At 44.2% G+C, this 20115-nt stretch overlaps 1 protein-coding gene across 6 annotated transcripts in view; it reads left to right on the top strand.

The window, feature by feature from the left end:
* Positions 1–20115, top strand: part of NINL (ninein like) — a 1017292-nt gene that overhangs the window by 613086 nt on the left and 384091 nt on the right. For all 6 annotated transcript variants that reach the window (XM_069607820.1, XM_069607817.1, XM_069607819.1 and 3 more), the window contains one exon: positions 9519–9643. In XM_069607820.1, the coding sequence (XP_069463921.1) occupies positions 9519–9643 (125 nt within the window). The remainder of the gene's footprint in view (positions 1–9518; positions 9644–20115) is intronic.

Here is a 20115-nt window from a genome sequence, read left to right on the forward strand (position 1 = left end):
CAGGTCTTCATTTTTCATCATTTCTTTTTGGAAAGGTCCTAGAGTTTCTGTGTGTGCCAAACTAGGTTTGGTCCCTTTGTTTCTATGCTTTTGGCAGGCTTCAGGACTGAAGACCACCTCTGGAGCCTGAGTGTCTGGGGTGGGCGGAAGTGAGGGAGGTGCCCGAAACTCCCTCTGCTTAGTCTCCTAGGAGACCCAAATGCACTCTGGCGTGATTGGCTGGCTGACTGTCCGGCAAGGACAGCTACCCTGCTAGGTGAGTGGCAGCTAGGCTGGAATTAATGGTAGAAAACTGTTTAAAAGGCGAGTCTCTTGGACTGAAAGGCAGAGTTGACCACTGGAATGAAAGAACCGAAGACGAGCTGGAAGAGGATGGCTGCTGCAACTACTGGACCATTGGTTTGCCCGTTGGAGCCCTGCTGCAGGTCCAAATCGCCAAGTTCACCTCAACAGAGAAGCCCCTTCAAGGACGACGTCTTCCGTTGAATTGGTGGGACCAATCAACTCGTAAGCCACCTGGATACCATTCTCGGAGCTGGTTAGGATTAACCAGGGAGAAGGACGCCAGCTTGTGTGCTTGAAGAACAGCAACCGGAATCGAAGATTTGCCAATTTGCCAGCCTTGTGATTGGTCCCCGTGCAGTGCAGGAGTCACCCAACGTCCTCCCTCTTATCCGCATGGCTGAGGCTCAGGAACAGCAAGATCTGCAGGAACTGCCAGGAACAGAAGTCTTCAGCTGCATCTTTTTCTTCAATATAAGGTACTGTGAAAACCTGACGAGAGAACTTAACTCTCACTGCAAAAGTTTGTTGAAGTTTGGCAACTTGCAGTCCTAGTCAGCTTTTGACCCAACATACAAACCTTTCTTCCGTGAACTACTTATAAGAACCGTGGCAAAGACTTTTCCGTTTTAAATACCAGAACCGTTTTTACTTACACAAGACACTAGCCCATTGACTTTGGCATACCTATTGCATTGAATCAACTCCTCTGGTGAACTAAAACTATTTACACTGTTTTAAAGTAACTGTAATATTCATTTTATCAATTTATGCCTATTTCCCCCTACTCCAATGCTATTTTGCTCCGACTTCAAGGGAGCACAACTGCTTACTAATCAGTATTGTAGTATGTTTGTGTGATATTGGTTGCCTCATTTAGTGAATGCTTTTTAAATGATTGTGTAATAAATTAATAATTGTTTTACCAAGAAACCTTGAGTATAAGTGTCTATCTGAATACTTGCTATTGTAGACCTTTGTGTAGCACCCTTACAAGTTCACATTCCCTCTTGAGATCAGCCTGGCTGCTCAGTTCGCTACCAAAAATTGTGTGGTACAGACTTATACCAAAGGTTGGTTTTGCTTACACCTGTAGTCCTAGTTGCGTCTAGTGGTCCCAGAGGGTACTGCATACAAACTTTGCCTAACCTCTACATTTTGCCTTTGGCGGGTTTCAATGCTGAAACCCGCCTCTGGCTCCAGTGTGTCTGACAGGGCAGGAAGGGAGGGAGGTGCCCGAAACTCACTGTCCTTTGTCTCCTTGATTACCTGAATGCACCCAGTGCTGATTGAGTGACAGCTAGGCTGTGCATGAATGGGAGAAACCTGCATAAAATGTGAAGTCTCTTGAACAGAAGGCAGAGTCGACCACTGGATGAAACATCAGACGAAGGAAACTGGAAGAGATGCTTGCTGTACCCTCCTGGGCCCTTGCAGTGCCCGGTGAAGCCCTGCTGCAGTGCTGAAGCTCCAATTTCGTATCGACTAGAGAAGCCTGGAGCGGACTACTTCTTCCCTTGGGTTGGTGGGACCAACTGACCCCCAGACGTACTCTGCTGGAAAACCTCTCCCTGCTGGCTGTACTCCTTTGCTGCTGCTGGAACCGAGTGCCAGGGGTCAGGAAAACCAGAATTTAGTGCATCGTCTTTAAGCCGGACCAGAGCTCCAGGAAGATCCTGAGGACCCTCCTGAAGCAGGACGACCCAAGCCAGGGTCACCTCACCAGTGTGCTGGACTCCAGAAGCAAGGGGAGCCCATCAAGTGTCCAAGAACCACAGTGATGCTATTGACTGGTAGCTGAAACTGCGAAGGGCCATAGAATTGGAAAGAACCCGTAGTCGCCTACGAACTGCAGTGCAGGAGTCCTCCAGATGTCCTCCCTCTTGTCCCCACGACTGAAGCCCAGGAACCCAGGATCTGCAAGACTGCTACAGAACAGAAGCCAGCTTGATCCTCTTCTTCCAACCTAAAATACTGTCTTGACTAAGGGGTACTCACCTCTTGTGTCTGTAGCTTGCTTGTTCTCACTGGAGACTTGCAATAACTGCTTTTTGCAGAGTTGATTTCAGCTCTGCCCTTCACAAGCCTTACAGCTTGTGGCCCAACAGTGATTCTTTTTGTGCTATCTAAAGAAGTGCCTCGGCTCCATAGACATTGCCCAAATTGACTTTGGCTGTCCTGGCTCCCTGCTGACTCTTCTACCCCATTGACTTTAATTCTAACTGTCCCTCATAGGTGGTGCACTAGTTTAACTTGTATTGCTGGGAAAGCTCTAATCTAAACTTCATTGGGAGATTGAAAAGTATTCACATGCTCTGAAAACATGTTAACCTTTTCCTCCACTAGCCTTTTCCTTTTCCACAACCTCAAAATTGCATTAAGTGGAAAAAGTGATATATTAATGCCAAACATTGTCCTAGCAATTGAAGTCACCTGCGGGGGTAGGAAGTGTATGTGAGGCTTCCCAAAAGGGTATCTACTTGCTTAACTTAAATCTGAGGCAGTGTTATGAAGTGCATTTTTATTGTTGCATACTGCCCTTTCAAAGAAGGCTTATTTAAAACGGACCGTTAAATAAATAAATAAATACATACATAATTTTGCTAGAAAACCTTGAGTGTAAGTGTTATTTGGATACTTGTAATTGTGAATCTCAGTGTTTCCTCTCTACATCTCACATTTACCCCACTTGAGAGAAGTCTGGCCGCTCAGTCACTCTACCAACTTGTGTAGTACAGACCTATACCAATAGGTGGGTTACCTATTACCAAGAGGACAAGGCTGGTGTAGTCTCCCACAGGGTTACTACATCCAATCTTGCCGAACAAAAGCAAAAAGTTGAGGGGTCTCAAAGCGGCGCTAGAATCCCCAAAATAAGAATTCTGGCTTAACAAGGCCAAAAATGTGCACCTTGATAATCGTGAAAGCCAGCCAATGAAATGCACCTTGAGAAACAAGAGATACTCCAAAGAGCAAACTGAGAAGCGCAAATCAATGCAAACACTTTGACATGACTGTTAAGTCTTTTATATTATGAATATTCCGCAAGTCAAATGGAGATTGCTGTCACTGCGTCACATTTTCAACCAAACAGCCCTAGCTAGCTGTGTACTGCCGTTACCTTGGAAACAATGTTAGAGAAACATAAAATGGAAATATGGGGGCTATACAGAGTCAGGGTCCTTAACTGTTAATGCAACGTAGAAGCAAGAGCCACCAAGTGTTGCGCACACACACAGGGACCAGGAGCCTGCTGAGCACCAAAACGAAAATTAAAGCCGAAGATGCTATGCAAATGTCAAATTAAGTCCATGCCCTAGTGCCCTACGGACAGAAGTCGTGGAGGATATTCACACAGAATGCTTGTGACAGAAGGCACACTTTGCACAAAGGCCACTTTCCTTTATCAGTTGTTTAATTGGAAGGACATACCCAATGTGGTTTACTACCAATCTATCCATGTTAGAAAATGTGTTCAAAATTGTAAATAAAATTACTTGAACATTTATGACTGGCATGAATCAAAAATATTTGACATTATCAATATGGTGCATATCCATATTCATCCTGAGCCCTGCAGTTGACAGAATTGCAGCAATGTTTGCAGATAATGTGAGCACAAATATAGTCCTGCAGTAGCCCTTGTTAAGATGGTTTTATAGAATCTGGCCTGGTGGACAGATTTTAGGAGGCCAACCTAGTTATAGTGAACAGGGAACCTTGAGAGGTTTGCCGGTGGGGTCAAGTGCCCTCAATAAGTCCACACAGAATGGCACACAATAATTCAATTTAGACAGTCCTGTACAAAAATAGTTATTTATTATAGGCCTTCTGAACACACAGAAACCTGACTCTTAACAGGTAGTATTATGGCACAACACCCTCATGCAAATATATACAGTCAGCATAGGTTCAAATGTACATCAAATAGCTTACTTAGCAAAGCAGGTAAGTATTTTAGATGCAGTCCATGATGGAGCCAGATCACAAGACAGTAACCTGACTTAAGAAGTCCAAACCCTAAAATGAATGGGGCCTTGTGCCCAAAAGTCACAGGAGCCACAGTGTTTTCTCACTAGAATAGAGTCTCTGTAGGTAACTTCAATAAGCTTGTTTTGGTGATAGTTCTGCAACAATTTTACCGGAGGGAAGTATGTGTTTTCCTTTCTTCCAGACCCCAGGCTAACCCAGGAGCACGATACTCAATCCAGGTTCGACAACCTGAGTGGAATGGAATAAGGAGACAAAGAGACTTGTTCCCATTGTCCTTCTTTGGAGGATAGGGTGAGGAGGGGGACATATGCACTGCATTTACTTTCCCTCAAACTCTGATCTTTCCAAATGTCGATGTTGATCATCAGGAGGTCACTGGGGGATCGATCCTCTGCCATTGCTTCAAGTCAAAGGTACCCAGGAGTTGCGAGTGTCAGGATTCTACCGGTCTGATGCAGCTGCAAGATGCAACCTCTGTTGATGAACAAATGCAATAACCACCAATGCAGACCTCTTCAGGACACTTCACAGGTTGGAGGAAGGTGAGTTCCATCAACGGTCTCCCCACACAGGCAACGACGAGCGTCCTTCCAGTAGCGATCACAGAAGTTGCTCCAGCACAGGATTCCTTCATGCTGGGACGCTGAAATTTGGGGAGAAGATGACTTGTGGCACAAGCTGGCAACCACCAAAGTTGCGGACTCGAACGCAGAACAGCAACCCTTCTGGCGAGGTAGCCCACGAGAGAGATGGTCAGTCCACCGGGCAGGATCCTCAAAGGTATTGAACCTAGTTGGTCCTACTAGTCCAAGGGCTGGGGGCACTGCTCATGGTCTTCAGAGATCAGGAAGAGGAGCAAGGCTTTTCCACGCTGGCCATGGAAGGGATTGTGGGTCACTTCAGGAGTCGTCTTCAAATCTTCAGCAGGTTGCTCTTCTTCTTTAAGGGATTCTTGGCTCCAAGGATTATCTGAAGAAGTGGCTGCAGAGGTCCTTTTCTTATTGTGAGAAACCTGAAGGTGTCTCACCAGCTAGTCCCTGGGGGTCTGTCATCCAGGTGGCCAGGACATGGCCATTGCTTTTGAATCCAGTTCCTGTGGACCAGTGTGGGAGGATCACCTGGGAGAGGGGTCTTTGAGGAGTGGGAGAGGGACACTGGATGGTGAGACGCAGTATCCCCTTCGCTGTAACACCTTTACCCCATCCTACTGCTTAGGAACTCACCCACCCCCCCTTTACAATACGAACACTTTCTCACAGACGGCTCGCTATGAGAGAAAATAAACCAACACCCGAGCCGTATATCTGACATTTCCCAATACAACGGTCAGGCAGGGTCAGGCACTTGCTGACCATCACACACACCTGACTTCCATTACACTTCCCCACACAGATAAAAGGCAGAGCATGAGAGCACCCTTTGAGCAAGGCAAAGCACACGAGGAAGCAGCAGTTCCAAGATGGCAGTTTAACACGAGGAGAAAGACGGCAAAACAGAAGGGGATCACATGGAGGGAAGTGCCCTTGACTTTTTCGACGAGGAACCGTTACTTTCATGAACCCTCAAGTATAGAAAGCGTAAAGCCAGGAAACCAGGCTGAAGAATCCTGCATTGTGTGTCGGAGGTACCCGGGGCCCTCCTGCATCGATAATCAACTTGGGGAGAATCACTTGCTGTCGTGCTACTGTCCTTGGCACCTACAACAAAGCAGTGCCCGTGAAATCAACACAGCTGGTGAGTTAGGGAGACTGATAACAGAACGGTCTGTGTTGAAGTGAAGGTTGCAAGCGGCAAAGTTGTATGGCGAGCGCTGAAGCGAACAGTTTATGAAACGCATGTGATAACCAACGTGAGTAAAAATGGAAGAATAGTTGAGTGATTGAACTTTGAAACCAAGATACAATGCCCTTGACAGTGGTCCGGCACCACGTGACCTGCTCATTCGAAGGTCTCTGAAAGGTATCCAACAGAACTTAATGTGCTGTGCTTGGGGAAGTCGCAGGAGAAAGTGGTGCCTTGCCATTAGGGTGGTCATTTCCGCATCTATACAATCAGGTGAAATAGAGCAGCATCCTCTAGATTTGCATTTGTTGAATGGATGCTGTAAGTGGGGCGTTCCAGGTGAACCTGGGAGGTTCAAGACCAAGTTTATGAATCTCTCAGGTGGGCTAAAAATGATACTACATAGTTAAACACAAGATAGGTGCTTTGGTTAAAGTTAGCATGACGTGAGGCATTGCTATCACAATGTCCAAGTCTGGAAAAACACACATTGGGGTCCTTCAATCATCCTAAGCAGCTTCAGTGCAATTCACATTGGAGCAGCCTCTAAGCAATTCACTGCTCCCTGACCTTTCTGGCCCTGATGAAAGTAGTTCACTTAGATTTTACCACTGAAACAGGTAGGCCTTTTCCTTGGCCTAGGAATTACCAAAAAATGTGGACATAAGGCTGAGGAATTACCCTTTGATGACCAACTGCAAAAGGGACTTTTTGTAATCTTCTTGATACCTCAGAGACGTTGCTAGGCACAGAGAACAAATTGAAACACTGTACTGTGTGCTAGTACAAATAGGGGTTCCCAAAAAATCTGAATATAGCTCGGCCATTTGCTAGCGGCACTCCTGATTATAGACAGGAAGTCCAAACAGCACTTTTTTTAAAGACTATATGACATAAGAAACAATAAAACATTTTTAACTTCCATTTGTCTTAATAGTATACACAGGTGGTAATATTTTCAACATGCGTTTTTTTAAAAACCTTACTCTAATCCTTTTTGCACCAACCCAAGAAAACTTCAGTGATTGTACATTTCTTTTTCACATTGAACTAAACCAAGCTACCTCAGAGACAGGCCTAGGCTGTAGAAACATGAGCCCAGAAAAACAGCTCTGCATGCAGAGCCTACGATGACTCAAGGTTGGCCCAGAGTTAAGGATGCTATTTCGAGGGATAAACACAGAGCACAAAAGGAGTAGCTCTGAAAGTGGAACATTTTTCATAGATGGAAGAAGAGGAGAAAATCTGTGCAAGCTAAACTACAGGTCAATGAAAAGTATACAAAGTTCATGTGAGATAGTGAGCAAGTCTCTAGAGGCCAAGAGGAGCAGCAGCACCCTGATAATTGAATCAAATAGCAGTAAATAGAAGCCTAAAATTGACAAATTTGAGGTGTCTTCACACGTGACTCGGAAGTCAAAAACAAAGGCTATTCATTAGAGCCTTAAGATGAGATAGTGGTGTGCGCACACTCCCTTGAATGTTCCAGGACAGTCAGCAGGCAACAAGGTCATCTGCAAATGGAAGACTTTGGCTTATGGCTTACCAATGAGAGATGGACTAATTGGCGAAAAAGGAGAGTAGTCTGATGGGATTCAAACACTTATGTTACGTTTCACAAACGTGCTGCTAAGGAGCCAAAGTCCAAGGTTGGGATAGTATGACAACCAATCTGTGGGGTTGAGGGACAAACTAACGTGCACTGTTGCATAGACCAATCCACTGTTTTGTCCACTAATACGTATTTAGAGGTAGTTTGAGACGCGCCCTACAGATAAGGGGTAGCCAATGATGTACTAATCCTTATATGTTCTATAAGTAGGTATGTTCCCCCTTAACCAATCCCTTCCCTTGATAGGTTTTGTATTTTGCCACATAGAATGATGCCCTAGATTACGCATATTGGGGTATAAGACCTCAATGTATTCAAGCTTCTGTGTGAGTGTGCATGCATCAGTCCGATGTCTGCCAGTTTGCCCTGCTTTATTAAATAGACAATAAAGTAGTACTTTGCCACAATCTTTGAGTCTGTCCTATTATTTGGTCTGAGTTCATTATTTGTATTTCCATCTAGCACAAACAGATGCTTCAAGGTGCAAGAGTACAGAACGGTGCCCCTATCTCCTCCTTTCAAAAGTTAGTGAAGAACTTTCATTTGTTTGAAACTACTTGGCTTTGGCAATACTTGTTGCAAACATGCTCCAAAAGTTAGAAAAGCATTTTACTCGCCAGTAAACTCCTTGAACCATCTTAAAACTATTTGAGAACTTTGTGAATTTAGGATTGGACTTTATAAGTTAGGGTTTTTATTCCCGTGGACTGTTGCAATTGTACTCGCTTAACTTCAATTTCAGGTATGGGGGAGAGGGTGAAATGTATATTTTGCCGCAGCTAACTGTGACTGTGTATATGTTTAAAATTTAGTGTATCGAGCAATATAATCACCTGTTTGATTCATTTTTCATAGTGTGTTTTTGGACCTACAATAAATAGAGTATTTTTATCTTACCTGTTTAATCTTTGATTGCTTCGTTGTGTGGACTCATTGTGGACCTCTCACCCCACCCACTGAGACTATTTCAAGACCACTCTCCATGCTACCTTGATTGGTTTCGCTGAACTAACACTGTCCACCAAGCCAGAGTTTAGAAATCTATCTTAACATGCAGCATATTCCCGAAGAGCTGGTAGCAGCGAAAGGTTTAATTGGAACTTTTAGGGTGAATACATTTTGTACTTAACCTCTGACCCCTGTAATGCATGTGCATCTGCCCAATACCAGAACCAGACCTTCTGGGAACAGCAAAGCTGCACTATACACAAGCCTCAGAAATGTGTTTTTCCTCTGGTTCAGAACCTTTAGCAGTGGTTCAGCCTTTGTGCTTGCCTGCAGCACCTTCCCACCAAAGCCATTGCAAAAAAAACAAAGACCATTGCTGCCACTGCTGAACTTTGACTTTTCAAACAAAATGTTTGGCAGCTAATGTTAGTCTTCAGTGGGTACCAGCCTACGTGATTGAGCACTAAACTCAGCACTGGGCTTCCTTTAACATTGTGGTGCACCGCAACACCAGGATAGTATCCTACTCAGTCAATCGGAACCTCTTCCACTTCTCCCATTGTATCACTGGGAAATAGACGGGCCGGACTTTGGCTCAACCTGTCAAAATGGACCGACTAATATCTTTTGGGAATTTTGTAAAAACAAATAAAACATTTGCTAAACCCCACCTGAGTCTGTAATTATTGTCCTTGCAATGTTTTTGAATTCTATCATTTATTGTGTTTATTTGTAATTTCATTTGTTCCTGTCTGTTTTCAGATGCATGCTGTACTCTTTACCCTATAATTGTGGTCCAATCACCATGAAAACTGCATTGATTGCTAGAACCAAGTGAGATCTTCTGAAAATTAGATCTGGTTATCAGAAAATCCTAAAACCTCACAATGTTTCTTTTTAGGAATAATTTCTAAAGAAATCAACCCCAACTCCTACCCCCTCAGTATTGAAGCAGAGCTGACAAAAGAGCAGTTGAAGGAACATCAGCAGCAGCTGCAGGATCTGAGAATACAACTAGAGACAAAGGTATGGAAGCCATTTTGGAACATCTGCTTCCATGTGATTGGATTCATGGGAGAATTATGGGCAGCTTTGTGTTCTTTGCTTTTTAATAGATGTTAATATTGCTAACACCTTGCCCAGACGTCCCTTTTGAAATGCTTGGTTTCTCTTACTTTTGCCAAATGTATATGACTAAGAGCTTCATGCACCTTAAATTGAACACTCCATCAGTCCGTAATGCAAACTGTAGTTCATATACATATATGTATTTGAGAATCAATGGGTAATGTGTAAACATATAGACGCGAAAATATCGACTCCTAGAAACAGAAAAATAATAACTAATATAAATAAAAATGTAAATGTTCTTTCAAAATCTTAAATCTCCGATTTATATACCTACTATACATAGATGTCAGCAACATGCTTTTTGGGAAAAACAGCGCCATCTGTTGGACGTAAAAGCAACACACACTAGACTAAATATTTTACGATTCCATTTCAATGTTTCCGATTTAGAATGGCTCAAATACATACAGAGGAAGTAGAAGAGTGACATGAGGCCAGACTTGCGCTTTCTCTTTCTTTCTGTTCCATTTAACCAGACTGAGCCACAGCAATGCGTGGCCGGGGGCAGCTAGTAATAACTATAAATATTTAACGAGTCAATTTAAAGCAGGAAAAAAGTAGCACAATTTGTTGGTGTTGTGCCAAACATTGTGGGGGACCACAAAAGTCAGCGGAAAGGTATGAGCACAACAAGTATAGTTATGTTAAAGGTTCTTATACCGCACACTGTCGCCACTTGGGCATAGAGAGAACAACAGTGGGTTATCGGGGAAAAGTGGCTAAGGATGATAACCTTCCAGAAAAAAAGACAAGGGAGTATCCTTAGTGAGAGAAAAGGGTGTAGACCAGTTTAGACCAAAACTGCCTCAACGAGTAGCGCAGCAGAGAAGGGAGGATTTATTCTTAGGCGGTTTTAGGCTGGTGCTAAAGTAGTTATTCCCTTGCATGTACAAAATAATATGCACCACACAGAGTATACTGTAATAAATCTGTTTGTTCACTATTGCATTAAAGTTAGAACCACTGACAATTCTATTCTTCCCTATACACGAACACAGCAAGTCTGTAGGAAAAACACAGTACACTCCAGGATGTACATCAGGAGTTGTGGGTTATATTGGGCAGTTTAGAGGGGGTTTATGGAGCATGAACAGTCATACTTTGGTGACGTGGTGCTACCACGTAAGAACAGTCATTGCCAGACAACAGAGAATGCAACAGAGATAACCAAACCAGGAGGTTCAGTCAAGAGCCGCAAAGAAAAACATTTTCAGATTCTTCTTGAAAGAGAATGAATCGTAATTCTTACTAAGATCTGGTGGTAGATTATTTTACAGCCTTGATGACATAACTGTGAAACTTGGACCATCCCACATGGATATTTTAATTTTAGGTGTAGAAAGAACTGAGCAGTGTTGTAATCTGCTCGAGTTATGGCCTAGAAGCTGCTATAAACGTAATAATGGGCTTGTATTTTGCTCATAGACTGCTTTGTGGACAAGACCTACACAAAGGTGCTGGGTAGGAATGTGTTGTCCCAGGGGTGGGGATCATTTTAAAATAGCGCCCATATCCTTTTCTTTTTTAAATCTTGTTTTTATTAGCATTTTCATCAATATAACATAAAGATGAAACACTCCCCAGCTCCCTTCCCTCACAACGCCCCACCTCCCCTCCTCAGCAGGCACCAGTTCTCACGAAAGTCCATGTGCAGAAAGTCCAGCACACACTCCCAATCTTTCTCAAATTTCATTTGGTCGACTTGTATTACATAAGTAACCCATTACAGCGAGACATAATGCCACATTTTCGTTAGCCGTTCTGTTGGGGGCACGGGTTGTTTCCATTTGTGTGCTATTAAGTAGAAAAAGAAGGTCAGGCGCGCATCTGGTTCCAAGTCATTTAATCCTGATGTAAGTAATAACAGGGTTGAATCCCAACACAGTTCAAAAAATAATAACAGGGCTGAATCCCAGATGCAAATAGTCCCAACAATGTTCAAAAATTACCAGGGTTAAATCCCAACTGCTACAGTTCCAAAGCACAATAGTTAGTTCTACTCCTCCAAGTACTTTCAAGTCTCAAACTCTCATCAGGGAGGCTGTGTTAGCTGTGTTCCTTTTCAGGTGTTGCTAATTACTTTTTTCAATTTCAGTCTAAAAGGATTCTGGTTATTGTAGTGATGGCACAAGTGTTTCATTCAGGAGACCAGGAACCAACTCCCCTCCAAACACAAATCTTACCCACAATTGGGGGAGGGGGGAAAACCATGAATATGGCTCTCCAAAGTGGGGGCATAATAGCCCCGGTGCTGCTGCCTCTGGAGCCCGGGTCTCCTGTAACATTAAGTAGAAAAAGAAGGTCAGGCGCGCACTCTGGTTCCAAGTCATTTAATCCTGATGTAAGTAATAACAGGGTTGAATCCCAACACAGTTAAAAAAATAATAAAATTTGTGTGCTATGAGTGAGACGGCAGCAACCTTCAGTATCGTATATGCTTTACTTCAGTTTCTTTCGGTTTAAACCTCCAGAATGGCTCCCATGCCCAACATTGCCTTACCCATATCTCTTTGTATCCAAAAATCTCATACATTGCATTGTTGACACTTTCCCAATAGGTTTTAATTTTCTCGAAACTCCCACTATGTTCCCATTTCTTTGCAACCGTGTCAACATTTCCCAGAAACATTCTTATAAAACGTGTGCAATTTCCACGGTGTGAGGTGCCATTGTACCAATACCGTATCCCAAATTTCTCGCATTTGAATTGCCCGCATCAATTTAGGAATTCCCTTCCATATCGCCAACCATTGAGTCTTTATTATGGCATTACCTGTATCTTTCTCCCATATTTTCATGTACCCACAGTCCACTCAACTTCTGGTCCCTCCAAGCATCTTATACAATTCCCCAACCACATGCCTATCACCCGAGTTTGTAGTGATGTATTTTTCAAAGGGGGATAGGTCCCTTATTATGAAGCACTTGGTGACCATCAAGCAATGTCGGAGTTGAACATACCTCAATCTTTCATTTTCAAACAACAAAAATGCCAGCTTACTTTGTTGAAATGTTCTGTTCTCTTGACCCATACCATGTCGCCCATTTTCAAACATCCGCTTCGTCCCATACCTTAAATGCATTTCATCTCTAATCCCGGAGCAAACTGGGCATTACAAAAAAAGAGATGTGACGGTGGAGGGAAATGTAGCGATACCTGATTGTTTCACCACTGCATCCCATACCTGTGCTACCAAGGCTGTGATTATGCTTTTATACATATTAATAGGACGATCCAGTTTTTGAAACCACAGAACTTCCTGAAGGGGTTTACTTACCACTACTCTATCCATTTGTGCCCAAATTTTCTCCATGTCACCTTTGAACCATTCTCTAAACATTCTCAATTGGGCTGCTTGGTAGTAAGATTTGAAGTCAGGGGCCCCCATTCCCCCTTAAGTAGTGGCACCGCTAGCATCTTCCATGCTACCCTGGATTTCTTTCCTTGCCAGATGTAATCTCTCATTATCTTATTGAGTTTGTTAAAAAATGTTTTTCAGGGGGACCATTATCGGTAATGCCTGGAAGAAGTACAACACCTTCGGGAGGACCATCATTTTGATTACGTTTATTCTTCCCATCCACGATACTGCCAAAAATGGCACCTCTTAAGCCACTGTTTGACTGACACTAGGAGAGGGAGATAATTTGATCGGTACATTGACTCCATGGATTCAGTTCATTGTATACCCAAAAGCCTCAGAAAGCGAACAGCGTTTCTGGCGTCCGTTCAGTAGCAGTATTACACTAGAAAGTGGTTGCCGAAAAACAGAAACCAACACCGAACGGAGTGCAATAAATGAAACGGACGGTCCGGTACCCACTCCCCTTACATACATGCCAGTGAATAACTTGTTTTCCCTTCCTTGTAGCCGCCTTCACATAGATCCAAAAAGGGGCCCAGGGACGGCAGACACTTGTGCTTCAGCCAACTTGGTGGGAAAGTCATCACGGCAACCTTCAGTCGGAGGAAAAGGGGGTGGGGGTTAGGGGAATATTTGTAGACTCGACAAAGCGGCCCTTCCTGATTGGCTGAAACCCACCCAGCCCCTATTTAAACGAAAAACCAATGATGGACAGATTCAACGAACCGAAAGAGAGAGAGCCGCACCAGAGATGCGCTGGGCGTACAAGGATTGATTTAAGGAACCGGCTGGTTCACCCTTACAAAGGAGAGAAAAGAAGATTCTTGAGATCTTGATATTTTTTTTTTTCTTTTTCCTGAAATAAAAGGATATTTCTGTCCATCCACACTGCCTTCCTGCCTGATCCTTACAAATTTGGTGGCAGCAGTGGGATCGAGCAGCAAGCAATGGAGGCCATAATAAAGGCACTAGTGGAAGGGCAACAGCAGTTGCAACAAGCCATCCAGGTCCAATCTCACCAGGCGCAGACAGATCGTCAAACCTTACAACAGGCTTTACAGCTGCAGGCCGCTAGTCAAGACACCATAAAAAAGGTGACTGAGGCAATGGTGTCCAGCAGAGGTAACCCCATGGCCCCCACAGCGGTGCTACAGAAATTCCAACCTGGTGAAGATCCGTGCTATTTTTTTCACCAATTTCGAAAGGGTAGCCCGAAACGCCCAGTGGCCCTTGGAAAAGTGGGGTCACTTCATAGCCCCCAAGTTAACCGGAGCCATGCAGGGGGCTTACCAGGCTGCAAACCCCCCTGGAGACACTTCCTATGCTGATATTAAAAGGACCATACTAGAACGCATAGGCATGGACGAGGAGGCTTACCGAATTCAACTCAGAGAAACCAAGCTAAAACCTGGAGAAACACCCTGTCAGTTGTACTATCGCATACAGGACATAACAGACAAATGGTTAAAGCCCGCCGGCAGCAGTGTCCAAGATGTGGTTCACAAAACTGAAGCAGTTCACGGAGGCCCTGGCTGTTCAGATGCAACGATGGGTAAGGCAACATCACCGACCCATTTTGGCAGAGGCCATTGCCATCGCTTCGGCATTCCAGAAGGCTGGGTCCATACGAGGGCTAACCAACGATCTACCAAGAATTACCCTGAAAGGGTCAGGAACGGGGAGCACAGACCTCGTCCATTGGAACCCAAGACCGGACCATGGCCTAGTGCAAGCAGACAGCCCCAGTGTTTTGACTGCACCGACTGGGGGCATATAGCAAGGTTTTGTCCCAAGAAACCTGAACTGTCTGAACCCAAGGAAATTGGGTTTGTTCAAAGAAAGGAGTTCCGGAGAAGTCGAGAACCCTACTACATAGACGTTCAAGTGAACGGGACAACGAGACAAGCCCTTCTCTACAGCGGAAGTGAACAAACTGCCGTCAGACCGGAAGTAAGTGGGCCCGAGGTCGGGGTGGAGTCTCAGATACCTATAAAATGTGTTCATGGGGACACTAAGTCCTGTCCTTCAAAAGAAGTCGTGATACAGGTAAAAGGGGTGGAGTCTAAGATGAAGGTTGCCATAATGCCTCCATTTCCAACACCGGTTTTGTTAGGGACAGATCTTCCTTCCTTCAAAGATTGTGTTAAGGATGCAGAATGGTTACAAACAGCTCAATTTTCCCAAATAGACATCAGTTTACCCTGTACAAAACCATGCAAGAAAAGCAGAAGTGAAGTAAGAAGAGAAAAAAGGGAGTGGGCCGAGAAGAAATTTACAGCAGTGATAGACTGGTTGCCAGAAGTTAAACAACATACTTATCGAAGTGAATTGGGAACAGATACCACGTTAAAAACAGCCTGGGAACAGTCCCTTACCCCTCCCGAGGAAGGTTCAACATATCCCTGGTTCAAAAAAATCAAGGGGACTATTGTATCGGGTGACTAAGGATCAAGCGAATCAACATTTGGAACAATTATTAGTACCCCTAAGTTTCAGGTCGACAGTGGTAAAACTAGCGCATGACGAAACAACTGGTGGCCATCTGGCCAAGGAAAAAACCCTTGACAAAGTTCTGAAAAGATTTTATTGGCTCCATTACAACCTATGCCTCTGATCAAAGAACCTTTCTTCAGGATTGGGATGGACATTGTGAGACCTCTAGAGCCTACCAGCCATTGCCATCAGTACATCCTGGCCATTGTAGACTATGCTACCAGATGCCCAGAGGCTTTCCCCATGAGCGGTACCAGTGCAACGCAAGTCTGCAACCTGCTGATACCTTTCTTTGCCCGAGTGGGTTTACCAACCGAGATAATCACTGACCAGGGGAGGAATTTTATCTCCGAGGTCATGCGAAAAGTCTGTCAACAATTAAATATCCGTTAACTTCGCACATCGGTTTATCATCCACAAACAGATGGTCTTGTGGAACGGTATAACAAGACAATCAAGCAGATGTTAAAGAAAATAACTGCACCATCTGGGGAAAATTGGGACAAAGTTCTACCATGGGTTCTTATGGTGCTAAGGGACACCCCTCAGTCATCTACAGGGTTTTCTCCTTTCAAACTGTTTTTTGGACACAAACCTCGTACAGTACTTGATATCGCCAGAAGCGAGTCGGAAGACCAAGAAGAAGAGACACAACTCATCGATTATGTTAGAGAGCTACAAGACAATCTAACAAAGTTAAGAGAATTGGCCCAAGAAAACCTCGGCAGGGCCCAGGCAAAACAAAGGTACTACAATCACAATACCAGGGTATGCACTTTTAAAAAAGGAGATAAGGTGCTAGTGTTATTGCCAACCTCTTTCAACAAAATGCTGGCCCAATGGAGGGCCCATATACTATATCGGAGGTGTTAGGACCAGTCAACTACCTAACAGAAAAACCAGACAGAAAAGAAAAAAACAAGAATTATCATGTAAATCTGTTAAAAGAATGGAAAGAACCCAAACCGATGGCGGTAGGGGTTCATACGGTGGTACAACCAACCGTCAACAGTGAGGAAGAGCCAACCGCACTACAGTCAGTACAATGGGGATCTGAACTAACAGAAAAAAAAAAGGAGTTATGGGAATGTCTCATGCCTTTAAGGAGTGTATTTTCCTTTCTTCCTGGAAGAACTACCCTGATAGAGCATAGCATAGAGACTCTTCCGAACGAAGTGGTTAGAATTCGGCCCTACCGGTTGCCCGAAAGCAATAGAGTGGCGGTGCAGAAGGAAGTGGAGGAAATGTTGGAGCTGGGAGTCCTTGAACGCTCGACCAGCCACTGGTCCTCCCCAATAGTGCTGGTACCAAAACCGGATGGTTACACCCGGTTTTGTATGGATTATAGGAAATTAAACAGTATTTCCAATTATCAAGCATACCCTATGCCTCGCATAGACGAGTTGTTAGAAAAACTAGGGGCCGCCCAGTATCTTACCACGATAGACCTGACCGGGTTATACCAGTTCACTGTTTTACCATTTGGACTACATGGTGCCCCAGCAACCTTTCAGTTATTAATGAACCAGATACTAGTTCCTCACAAAGGGTATGGCTCAGCATATTTGGACGATATTATAGTGTACAGCAGTTCCTGGAACGAGCATCTGCAGAAAGTGATAATTGAACTAGCTAAGGCAGGTTTAAAAATCAACCCAAAGAAAACAACCGTAGGAGTTTAGCAGACCCAGTGTTTAAGGTACCTGGTAGGTGGTGGACAAATAAGACCACAGCTAGACAAGGTCGAGGCCATACTCCGACTTCCTATGCCCAGTAACTGCAAACAAATGACAGCATTTTTGGGTTTTGTGGGTTATTATAGGAGGTTTATACCATTGTTTTCATCAGTTGCTGCTCCATTGACGGAAGCCCTGAAGAGTACGTACAAACAAGATATACACTCTGATACGAATGCCCTTTGGGCATTTCAGCAGCCATAAAAGGCCATTTCGGTTCTGCCATTTCTACGTTGTCCTAATTTCCAAGAGGAGTTCTTCCTACAGACGATGCCTCGGGCTCTGGTCTAGGAGCGGTGCTTTCACAAGGGGTTGAGGAGAACCTATACCCTGTTGCTTTTATCAATCGAAAGCTATTATCATAAAAGCAGGCATACTCAACAATAGAAAAAGTGTCTAGCCATCAAGTGGGCATTGGAGACATTAAGATATTATCTCTTGCGACATTCATTTACAATCTTTACGGACCACACTCCTCTGCAATGGTTGGCGATTCAAAAAGATTCCAACCAACGAGTATTGAGGTGGTTTCTCACCCTACAAGCCTTTGGCTTCAAAACAGTGCATAGGCCCGCAGCCTTCCAAGTGGTACCAGATTACCTGTCCAGGTGTGTTGATCGACCCAAACGGCTCGATCCTTCGGGGAGGGTTTGTGAACTATATAAAAGGTTGAAACACTGACAGCAATGGAGGGGAATTCAAACAGAGGACCCCACAGCAAAACAGACGGAAACGGAGGCCCCGGCCACAACAAAAACAGAAATAGAATACCGCGAGGAGGACGCTCTTCCGACATGGTTTCATTCGCAAAAAGGGGTAAGCAATAAAGAGACGGAGGGGAATTCAGACAGGAAAACTTCAAAAGCCTCAGAAAGCGAACAGCGTTTCTGGCGTCCGTTCAGTAGCAGTATTACACTATAAAGCTGTCGCCGAAAAACAGAAACAAACACTGAACGGAGTGCAATAAATGAAACGGACGGTCCGGTACCCGCTCCCCTTACATGCATGCCAGTGAATAACTCACCTTCCCTTTCGTGTAGCCGCCTTCACATAAATCCAAAAAGGGGCCCGGAAACGTCAGACACTTGTGCTTCAGCCAACTTGGCGGGAAAGTCATCATGGTAACCTTCAGTCGGAGGAAAAGGTGGCGGGGCTTGGGGGAATATTTGTAGACTCGACAAAGAGGCCCTTCCTGATTGGCTGAAACCCACCCAGCCCCTATTTAAACGAAAAAACCGATGTTGGACTGTGTGTGTTTCCGATCTCTTACAGATTCAACGAACCCAAAGAGAGAGAGCCACACCAGAGACGCTCTGGGCGTACGAGGACTGATTTAAGGAACCGGCTAGTTCACCCTTACAAAGGAGAGAAAAGAAGATTCTTGAGATCTTTTTTTTCTGAAATAAGTCTATTTCTGTTCATCCACACTGCCTTCCTGCCTGATCCTTACAGAGATGTATAGTTTGCTCTTACCATTTTCAAAAACCTAGGACCAAACCCCATAGTCTCCATTATCGAAAATAAAAAGGACCATTCAACTCGATCAATGGCCTTGTCTAGTTGAATGGCTCACTTGTCTAATGTTGTCAAATGTTTGCCTACCCGAGACAAACCCGGATTGATCGGGGTGTATTAATTGCAGTAGCAACCTTCCCAGTCTGGTTGCCTATATTTTGGTATACAGCATGGCATCTATATTGATGAGAGCTATAGGCCTGAAGGACCGACGTTGAGTCTTGTCCTTCCCTGGCTTTGGGGAAAACAGCACCTTCGCCTCTTCGATTGACAGTGTAATACAACCCTCCCCCCCGCTAAAGGAATTGAACAATGAAGTCAATACTGGGGTGAAGTCTTTCATATAGGTTTTAGTTGCTGGGAAACCATCCGGTCCCGGTGCTTTGTTTAGCGGTAGAGACTTTATCGCCTCTCGTACTTCTTCTAATCTAATCTCTCGCTCTAGGTCTTCCCTGTCGCCTGCCTTCAATCTGTTTAACTGGCATTGTTGCAAAAAATTAGTTTGTTTTTGAGGGTCTGGGAGGTCTGAGGAATATAGCTCAGAATAGTACTGTTAATGCTTATTTTTGTCTCTCTAGAAGAGGAGCTAATTTTACCCCACCCAGTATCAGTCATACGGATAATCCAAGCTTCCTCTTTCATTTGGACTTGATGTGTCAGGAGGTGGTTGGCCTTATTGACCTTGATATAATAGCTCTGCCTCAAATACAACAGGGCCTTCTAAGCACGTTTTGTCTGTATTAGGTCTAATTGTCCCCTGAGGTACCTGTGTTTTTTCCGCGTTTGTGCCTCCTTATTTGTTTCCATCTCGTTCATAACTGTTTTTAATTGTGCTTCCAGTCCCAGTTGGACTGCTGCTAATATCTTCTCCCTCTGGGCTTTTTTTTTTTGCAATTAGTTCTCCCCTCATGGTCGCTTTGAAAGCATCCCATACCCATCTTTCCGGTGTACCTTGGGTCCCATTTAGTTCAAAATATTCCTTTATTTTGCCCCAAATTTCTTCACCCAGTATCTGATCTTTTAATATATGTTCTGGAATTTTCCACCGCCATAGCCCTGACCCTTCGTGTTCCTGGAAAATTGTTAACTTAATGGCGCATGCTCAGATAGGACTATTGTGCCCGTATCCATCTGTTGTATTCTTCCTAGCAATGAAGCAGAGACCCACACCTTATCTATCCTCGTAAATGTCCTATGGACAGATGAATAGAATGTATACCCTTTGTCTTCCTGCGGAGTATCTTTCTGTACATCTACC

The sequence above is a fragment of the Ambystoma mexicanum genome, chromosome 4q (genome assembly GCF_040938575.1).
Source record: "Ambystoma mexicanum isolate Mex_15411 chromosome 4q, UKY_AmexF1_1, whole genome shotgun sequence".
In the NCBI taxonomy this organism is placed as follows: Eukaryota; Metazoa; Chordata; class Amphibia; order Caudata; family Ambystomatidae; genus Ambystoma; species Ambystoma mexicanum.